A 10,354-nucleotide genomic window follows, 5' to 3' on the forward strand; every position below is an offset into this window, starting at 1 on the left:
CCTTTATTGTTAGTGGTCGTGGTCAAAATCGTATAGTGTGTATGGGGCTTTTCATAGATAACAAGTCTCTAGCAACCAACTATATGTATTGCCGTGCAAAACCTACAATTGCCCTGGAGCAGAACGGTAATAACCAGCCATGTATTATATAATGTCTGCATGTACGCATATAATAATAGTGACCTATTTATATACAGCTGTGCTGGACCGCGCTGCTCCTGGGTGCCCGGGCTGTGAGGCCAGGAACGGGTCACCACAGAGGTCACCCCAATGAGCCCCCCTTGAGCAGCCACACTGTCTGCAGCACACCAGCGGTACCGCGCCGGCAGTAGACGGCATCGCGCCGCGGGAGCGCGCCCGATCGCTGTGCCCGAGCCGCGTCCCCCTTGCTCGCTCTCTTTCTCTCTGCCTCCTCCAGCAGCAGCAGCAGCACCGGGCATCCTGCAGCCTGCGTCCTCGCTGCTATGTGCGCCCTGCCTGGAGCCCTAGCGATCATCCCTGCACCTGCAGCCCCCTCTCTGCAGGGAGCCCCAGCCCGCAGACCCAGCACCCTGAACGGGGAGACGATGCCGGGCGGCAGGCGAGCAACTTCTTCCATCTCAGGACGATAAGACACCAGCAATCGGCGATAAGATTTCAAGGTGACTACTGTACATATGAGATGATCACTGTATGCAGTGTATAGTGCCCCCCTCCTTCTTCCATTATACATGGGGGGTCTCATGCATGCTACCTCATCCCATTCTCATGACTGTACCTCATTGCATTCTCATGACTCTACCTCATTGCCTCTGCCTCGTCTGCATCATCCATGCTATTAATGCTGCTGTGCTACCTATTTCATTATGAGGGTTAAATTGCATTTTCACTATCTATATATCTCTATCTATATAGTGAAGATGCTTAATAACACACAATGCACACAATTGCAGGGCTTCTTATTCCTTAATAGACAGGTAGATATAGATATATCTGTATATAGATATTATAACAGCACCACACCAGGTCATATGGTTATCATTACTAAAATCTATGTAATTGCGTATTTTTAAGTCATGAAATAATTATATCTATCTATCTATCTATCTATCTATCTATCTATCTATCTATCTATCTATCTATATATATATAAATTATTAATACACTGTTATGTTTTGTAGTTGTGTATATATGGTTATGCCCTCTTATTATTTAATAAGGCATTATTTTTGCCACACACACACGCCAAGTTTGGCATCGAGAGTGAATCATTGCATGCTACAATTCTCCACTGATCTCCCATGGTGTATTAAAGCTCTGTCTTTTCTATTGAAGAAGGTTAAAATGAATGAAGATATGAAGGTTAATATAAGCTGGCTGCCTCAGGATCCTATAGATGCCAGTTCTCCGGAGAATATCACAGCGGCAGACTCCTCCCTGATTCCTGTGCTAGAGCCAGAGCTCATAGTAAACCCATGGGATATTGTCCTGTGCACATCGGGAACCCTAATCTCCTGTGAAAATGCTATCGTGGTCCTCATTATCTTCCATAATCCGAGCCTGCGGGCCCCCATGTTCCTCCTCATTGGAAGCTTGGCACTGGCAGACCTGCTAGCAGGTGTCGGACTGATCGTAAATTTTATTTTTGCTTATTTGCTTCAATCGGAAGCTGCAAAGCTGGTGACAGTGGGGCTGATCGCTGCCTCTTTTTGTGCCTCCGTGTGCAGCTTGTTGGCGATCACCGTGGACCGTTACCTATCGCTCTATTATGCTTTGACCTACAACTCGGAGAGGACAGTCACTTTCACGTACGTCATGCTTGTTTTCCTGTGGGGAGCATCTACGTGTGTTGGACTGCTGCCTATAATGGGCTGGAATTGCCTTAAGGATGAATCAACATGTAGCGTCATTAGGCCGCTGACGAAAAACAACGCTGCCGCCCTCTCAGTTTCCTTCTTGCTTATGTTTGCACTCATGCTTCAGTTGTACATTCAAATCTGCAAAATTGTCATGAGGCACGCACATCAGATCGCCTTACAGCATCATTTTCTGGCTACTTCGCACTACGTCACCACTCGCAAGGGAGTATCTACCTTGGCCATTATACTGGGGACATTTGCCGCCTGCTGGATGCCTTTCACCCTTTATTCCTTGATTGCCGATTACACCTACCCTTCGATTTACACCTACGCCACGCTGCTTCCAGCCACTTACAACTCCATCATAAATCCCGTCATTTATGCGTTCCGGAACCAAGAAATCCAGAAAGCCCTTTGGCTGATCTGCTGCGGTTGTATCCCTCCAAGCGTGTCACAGAGAGCCAGATCGCCCAGTGACGTGTGATTATTTATATGTCGTTCCTCTTGTGACAAGGTGGAGTGTTCATTTTAAGTAAAACAATTATACAAAAATCGCTACGGTTTAGATCTGCCGGAGGATTGCTGTGCTCGATAATATGTGGACACGGCATTAAATCGATCAGTCCATTTCATAAATGGAAGTCAACTTATTTATAACGTCAAAGCGCTGTTGTGCAATATCTATTTAAAAATTCAAAAAGAGCTAAAAAAAACTGGAGGTGTCATTTACTCAGGGTATGTGGTCTTGAGAGTGGTAAAAAAAAAAAAAAACCCATGTATTCCTGTGCGTGACTACTGTATACAGAGATTATAATGTCACTTTTATGATCTTGGTCTGCCAGCCATTTTTGGAACTCCACTCCTATCATCGATGAACTAATGATGCTAGAGGGGCGGTGTTGACGACCCCCCCCCCCCCGTTATAATAGAAGTCAGCTTCAAGATCCAATCCCACTTAGAAGATTTATATGGTATATCATTAATGTAAATATCACCCAGCACTTTTTTTTAATGTTTGTTTGCGTCAGACGTAAATCATCTTCTAATAGATTATTTATTTATTTTAATTACTGAATGCCAAAATCAGAATAGCACAAATACATTCTAGAAGATAAATCTGACATATTGTCTTTTAAATGATCTGAATCGGTGACCAGTTAAAATAAATTTAAAATAAAGTGATTAGAGGGGAGATAGAACCTTCTAAATGGGACTGAATCTTTTATTGTCATAGGACTCAACGGGAGAATGTATGTCATTAAATAATCTATAATGGATCTGCCTTGTGTTACATGTCAGGCATATTCAGTGTTTTAGGAAGGAGTGTAAACTGAGAGGTGACAAACCAGGAGGTGCACCCCTTAATTCCTGGATCACCCCGACAGCTGCTATGCTCTGATTTTTCCAATAAGCGCGCTATGGCATATGAAGAAGGGGCGTCGAGAATGAAGAATTCTTCCAAAATCTATTCCAGGAAATTTATTGCAATAAGTAACTAATGAAGAAGAGGGAATAGGCTCTGACATCCTGGAGATAATGTACATCTTTGCTAGGCCACGAGGGATTAAAATACACCTGAACAGCTTGTCTCATTTCCGAGGTGGTAATTGGAACTGTGCAGTGAAAATAGAAATTGTGACTCGGTAAGGTGTATGTGATAGTAACTGTTTCACCGCTGGAAGTGGTAATTGTGCAAGTCATTGCATTTTGATTTGAACCCATTGAATGCTCTTTGATACGTAGGGTTAAACATTTCTCATTTAGTGACGCTGTATTGATGAATGTTGGTAGATTTGATACTCGCTTGTTAAAGTGTCCTTTTTAACTGAGCCTTCCTTATAAAAAAAAAAAAAACCTTTCTTGAGAGATCGTTAGAATCTACAAGGTTTTTTTTCTTCCATATCTATCTGCTCTTAGCTGCAGAACAGGACCAAATAAATGGAACAGGACTTAACCATGTCGATCTTTCACAGAAGAAAATATATGCGCTGTATGGGAATTTCTAAAAGGAATTTTCAAATGTGACAATTGGGCTGTGTTTAGTTTGTTTTCCGTTTTGCAGAAGAACGATACTATAAGATGCCATCTTGTCAGGGCTATTTGTCTCTGTAATAGATGCCATTGTTGCTGGGACATACATCGCTAATGTCCTAGCGTATTACGAGCCTGAAGCAATGGCAGCATGTGTAGCACCTTAGTTGTCAGCGGAGAGTCTATTGCAGCTATTTAGATGTTTTATTTCGTGAATCTTGCGAATCACAATGTTGAAACACCTCAATGGTGCTGTACCATACATGTAACTTAATTTATTTTTTTATGACAAACTATTTTATTTTGTTTTTTTGCTCCAGATGTGTTGTTAGTGTATGCACTGAATGGGTCCATAAATTTTTACTTGCCCCTAGTCCCTACTACCCCAGTCCCCAATAGCAGCTAACATTGGACCTTTTAAGGTCCTTCCCCCACACTCACACACATGCCCTCCACTCCTCTCCAGTCTGGGCGGCCACGGAACCAATGTGGTTTCTCACCTCTACCTCTTTTCACAATCTGGGAAATTCTAAATGACTGCAGTGCTCAGCACGGGTGTATCAATAAAGCTGGTTGCATGGTTGACTGCTGGTACATTTGCCTTAAGCGCTTCATTAATTTAAAGTACCACGGGGAATCAGTTCTCAGAGCGCTCCCGCTTCTGAAGGATGAAGTTTCTCCTTGGAAAGAAAAAAAAAATCATTGGAGATAAATTAACACGATGCAAAGGTATACTATCATACCACCCGACAGTCCCGTATTTTGGGGGCACGTTCACAATTTGTCGGGACTGTTAAGCCAGCCGGCACCTCTGCCCTGGCAGCTGGGAATTTGTTAGTTGTGTACATTGTAACCATGGCGAGTGGGTGCCCATGTACCAGTGGCCGGGGGAGTGGAGGGGGCTTTTTCACTGATTTGGACCAAGACCAATATTGGAAGGTAACCCCCTAGCAAGGTGTAAATAGACTGATAAATGCTGATAAAGGTTTGTTTGCTAAGGGGTTACAGCATGTACTCTACTTGCACTATTTTTATAAATTCTATTAATTGAATTTGACAAAAGTTCTACCTGTCATTACAAGCTTTACCCTTTAATTGGAAAATCATATCCGATCACCTTATTTACTTGGCAAATTCTCTGGGAGGCATAACCCTTGGTGATACAGTTCAATTAGCAGTGGGTTGGCCAAAAATGTATTCATTTGGGTCAAAAACCTGCAGGTGTAAGGTTCTGCTGTTCAATTAGAAAATCCCCAATGAGCTAAAACAAGTCACATGACAGTTAAGGCAGATTCTGAACCTCGGCTACACCCCTAAGATCATTGGATATAACTGTCAATTGAATACCTTTAATAGCAGAATGTATCCAATAATGATACATCACGGTTGCAGCTGTTTTCAGTAAAAAGCTCAAATTGGGTATAATTATGTGGGACGTTTATGTTGGGGTGTTGTATTGATGGGAACAGGTTGTTTGAACAGACGTTCTGGGGTAAATTTACTTAGATATGAGTTCTATTGAAGATGGGATGTTGCCCATAGAAACCAATCAGATTCTACTTATTTATTTAGCACCTTCTTAAAGATAATAGAACATGGTTGCTATGGGCAACATCCCATCTTCAATAGAATTCCCATCTTAAGGCCCCCATACACTTATGAGATTTTGGCCAATTTAACCCGATTCCACTGGATCGGCCCAAGGAATTGGGTGAAAAGTTGCATCTGATTCGATGCACGGCCCTGTGCGCATCAGATCCTGGGATTGAACCTCCTGCACATGAGATAATTCAGCATTGCAGCCATTAGTGCACATCTTAGCTGCATCCGATTTATCGCATCCGCTTTTCCTTGAACTCACACGGCAGCTCCCGGTGTCCTTCAATGCTATTTTTACATATGTTACATCGCATGTAAAAACAGCACAAGTGCCAAATCGGATGATTGACACTCAGGAAGCTGCGGGGGGGAGTCCAAGGGAAATCAGGTCCGACTTTTACCTCAGACAAGTTGGACTAGTGTATGGGGGCCTTTAGTAAATTACTCACTCTGTATCCAAATTAATATATAGGTGTATTCTATCATTTAGTAAAAAAGAAGAAATTCAAATGGAACACCGCGGTTCTGCGCAAACTAAAAAACAACAATGATTTGAATGGCTGCTGGTTGTAAAGTCCAAACCCCTAGCCGCCTTCCCAATGGCGGTGACTTGACACGAAACAGGTAAGTATCACGAGGATACAGGTGGGGGTCGGTCCTCACTATTAGCGCTCACAATAAAAGATTCTACCACACCTCCCTTAGGACTTAGTGGCGATCCTCTTCTCCAAAATAACGACAGCTTAGAATTAGGAACTCTGGACCATTCTCATACTCCAGGTCAACACACACTCCATCCCCATGGATTTCCACATAGGAAAAGAGGAAAACAACGATTGCGCAATACCACTTTAATTATGTACACACAAATCAGACAAATCAAGGTTAAAAAAATGCACAGATCCAGTAGTAAGGAGAAGGGGTGGAGTTTACCATTTAAGATGGAGAACCAGGTGAAAGGCTCTCTGAATGGGCTTAAGCGGTGACAGATGTTGAGACCCGGGTGGTCACGGCGTCAGTCCACAGAGAGAACACGATTTTGAAGTAAAGTGGTTTTTATAAGAGGCGTTTTAGATCATTTTTTATCAAATATTTTTATCCTTCTCTCTTTTTCTGTTTTTAAATATGTTTTATTTCTCATCATGTTTTTATAATTCAACATGCCTTTTACCTTTTGATATATTCTAATGTATGCACTTTATATTTGTAGTGCTTTCTATTATGGATCTGTTTCATCTGTCAGAAAAACAAAGCGGCAGAATATCTCCATATGTCTCTAATTACGAGATAGATCTCCGTGCAAACGAGTGATACAAGTTGCCATGGAGATGTATATCAATCCAGCTTGCGGCCGCATATAGCGAAAATCGGGCTGCAGCAGGAAGTGTGGCATAAACCACATGACGCCGCCGCCGGAAACAGATGTCCGCTTCCGGAAGTGGGGCATACTCATCCCCGCGAGTGACAGAAACCGGAAGTCGGAAGCCGATACCGGAAGTCAGTACCGCGTGTGCGGACTGACGCTGTGGATTGGACTTTTGTTCAGAGACAGTTCCCCTATAAATAGGCTCACTGTTGCTACTACAGCCACACTCCTTGAAAAAGGACACATTGGTGTCCGAAACGCGTCGGAGCAGGCTGCACCTACAGACCGGGAGTTTTGGAGGAGGAGTGTTCTCTCTGTGGACTGACGCCGTGACCACCCGGGTCTCAACATCTGTCACCGCTTAAGCCCATTCAGAGAGCCTTTCACCTGGTTCTCCATCTTAAATGGTAAACTCCACCCCTTCTCCTTACTACTGGATCTGTGCATTTTTTTAACCTTGATTTGTCTGATTTGTGTGTACATAATTAAAGTGGTATTGCGCAATCGTTGTTTTCCTCTTTTCCTATGTGGAAATCCATGGGGATGGAGTGTGTGTTGACCTGGAGTATGAGAATGGTCCAGAGTTCCTAATTCTAAGCTGTCGTTATTTTGGAGAAGAGGATCGCCACTAAGTCCTAAGGGAGGTGTGGTAGAATCTTTTATTGTGAGCGCTAATAGTGAGGACCGACCCCCACCTGTATCCTCGTGATACTTACCTGTTTCGTATTCTATCATTTATCTACCTTTTAAAAGTAAAAATGAGCAACTTGATACCATTTAAGAACCTTAAAAACTATTTATGGTCACTAAAACTTCTAACTGAAATATTATCTGCTATTTTCATGGGGTTCAGGTTGAGTTCCTTCTTTTTTTCCATGCACTTCCTCCATTTTCTAATTGAGTAGCATGGATTTTGGAAGCACTCCTGCTGAAAATAGCCTGTTATGTGCGCATAAAGTTAAATAGCAGTAAAATCTTAAACTAAGGCAGCTAATCTAATTCATTGGGGACGATTCAAATGTTTTGCCCCACAAGTTGACGCAAAACGAGCAATTCAATTGTTGCTTTGTTTAGATGGGGGCGACGGCTCTTCTCGTAGCCTCCTGAGGTGCGAGTAGAAATGTGTGCAAAGTCTGTGGTTTGGGTGTCCATTTAGTAGTTAGGCTGCCCTAACCAGGACTTTAGACGTTATTAGCTGCTATTCGAGCCACCCCCTATTTGGGAGTGATCAGCGCAATAAAACTCCCAATCTCCCGTCACTTAGACTGAAAAAAGCAATTGAATCACCCCCATTAACATCCAGAATGTACTGTGGTAATTCAGTTGTTTAATTGCAGCTGAAGTTCCTGTTGCACTATTCATATGTTTGTGCCACAGGTGGCCATTATTTCTGTTTGCATCCTAAGATGGCAAGCAGAAATGCATCCAAATTCGGGCTTCTGGGCACACAAACTCAGCGCTCTCAGTCCGCTACATGTGCGATAAGTACTGGGCACTCAGTTACACGTCGCCAGTGGCACAAACCGTTAAATATCTCCTCACATTTTAAATGGGAGCCGAGAACTCGACAAAGCAATTGAACCGCCCCCAAAGAGTGACTGAAAAGAATGTGAAGTGCATGTTTTTTTTATGCTAATTTGTCAATCATGTTTTATGTTGGATAGAAAATTGCTTTCAAATACAAACAGTAAAATTTATTCCTGCTAGCCTTAAAAATACTTAGTAATGTCTTTCAAGTGCAAAAAAGGGTACTTATGTAGTATCTGGGCTGCCGATTTTTTGATTGTATGCCTTAAGTTAAGGCATACAATCAGATGCGATGCGATGCGATATCGCATCGCATCGCATCGCATCCGATATCGGATGCGATGACCCGATTTTTCCATAGGAATCAATGTTAAAATGATTCCTATGGAAAAATGGGTCCTTTTCATACCCCTACTATCCAAGTGGGCATGGAGTTGGATATAAACCTGTGGCGAGCGTAGCGAGCCACCGAGCCCGAAGCGTGGCAAGCGGACGGTATTCTGTGTCCCCTCGCGGGGCTCGCTACGCTCGCCACGCTTCGGGCTCGGTGGCTCGCTACGCTCGCCACAGGTTTATATCCAACTCCATGCCCACTTGGATAGTAGGGGTATGAAAAGGACCCATTTTTCCCATTGAATTCCATGTTAAAATGGACTCAGTCCATTTTAACATTGATTCCTATGGAAAAATCGGGTCATCGCATCGCATCGCATCGAATCGCATGGTCGCATGCGATGCGATGCGATCTCCCGATCCGACCCGATTTAGAAATCGGCAGCCCAGATACTACATAAGTACCCAAAAAAGTTCTAAATATAAAAAATGCAAAAAAAAAAATGCAGAAAAATAATATCCTGTGTTAAAAACATCTGTGATTCCTTATAAAGACCATTGCATTCTACCACCACATTGTGCTTGTATACGTAATTCAGACATTGTAAAAATTTGTCATAATTCACGTAAAGTTGTTCAAAGTCTCTGTGATGCCAAAATCTGTTTATGTTCATCGTGTCATTTAGCAATATATAAACACAAGGTTCAGAACATGACTGAATGTCCTGATATTATCCAGAACCAGGAAAATGTCTAATTGTATTTCCATATTTACTTGTTCCATCCTTCGGATGACATCCTTGACGTCTACTTTACAAGATTGCACTAGTTTTCCATAGTTTCTCATAAATCCAGTTGTGTTTTTTTCACTGTTTTAACACATATTTGTCAAGGAAAAATAAATGACAAACCAGAAATGTTAGCAGTTGTGTCTCCAAATAGATTGTGAATTTCTGAATTTGCTGATTGTGTCATAAACTATTTCCAGGGCAATAGACTACTGTGTAGATTGCAAGGGGTACATTTACTGTGATATTTTATAAGAGATGTTTCCCATAGCAACAAATCAAATTCTAGCTTTTATTCTCTAGAACAGGGGTGGCCAAACCGGTCCTCGAGATCTACCAACAGTCCATGTTTTCCAGATCACCTAGCTGATGCACAGCTGTAGTCAATACTAACAGTCACATTTTCAAACCTGCTGCATTCATTCCTACTCTAGATCCACAGGTTGCCTGGAAAACATGCACCGTTTGGTAGATCTTGAGGACAGGTTTGGCCACCCCTGCTCTAGAAGGTGCTAAGCAAATTATAGTGAATCTGATTGGTTGCTATGGGCAATATCGCTCACTACCTCCATGAGTCCTCTGTAAATGGCAAGAAATGTGGACATACAACCTATATGCCTACTCTCCAACATGACTCCTTCCACCAGGTATACAATGCTCCTGGTTTTCCAACTTAATTTATGATTGTAATCGCTGATGTTAATAATACAGTTCTCATCCATTAACTAGTTCAACACAGATGACTGCAGTTGTAAATTAAATGAGAAGTCCAGGACCTGAGCATTATGTGGATTGGATCATATGATAGGCCAGATGCACTCAGCTTAAGTGAGAAAATGGAGAGTGATAAACAACCAACCAATCAGCTCCTG

At 42.5% G+C, this 10,354-nt stretch overlaps 1 protein-coding gene and 1 long non-coding RNA gene across 2 annotated transcripts; both read left to right on the forward strand.

Moving 5' to 3' along the window:
• The first annotated feature begins 372 nt into the window (after positions 1–372).
• Positions 373–6,300, forward strand: GPR12 (G protein-coupled receptor 12). The gene is made up of 2 exons (XM_083169877.1): positions 373–641; positions 1,315–6,300. The coding sequence occupies exon 2, from the start codon at positions 1,324–1,326 to the stop codon at positions 2,320–2,322; it is 999 nt and encodes a 332-aa protein (XP_083026003.1). The 5' UTR covers positions 373–641; positions 1,315–1,323; the 3' UTR covers positions 2,323–6,300.
• Positions 6,301–6,444: 144 nt separating this feature from the next.
• LOC146057982 (uncharacterized) lies at positions 6,445–9,616 on the forward strand. Its single transcript, XR_014469806.1, has 2 exons — positions 6,445–8,582; positions 9,169–9,616. It is a non-coding gene; the product is annotated as an uncharacterized LOC146057982 (long non-coding RNA).
• The last annotated feature ends 738 nt before the right edge of the window (positions 9,617–10,354 follow it).

The sequence above is a fragment of the Crinia signifera genome, chromosome 2, assembly GCF_055691185.1.
Source record: "Crinia signifera chromosome 2, ASM5569118v1, whole genome shotgun sequence".
NCBI lineage: Eukaryota > Metazoa > Chordata > Amphibia > Anura > Myobatrachidae > Crinia > Crinia signifera.

Coding starts and splice junctions, on each gene's coding strand:
- GPR12 (XM_083169877.1), top strand. CDS start 1,324: ATGAATGAAGATATGAAGGTTAATATAAGCTGGCTGCCTCAGGATCCT.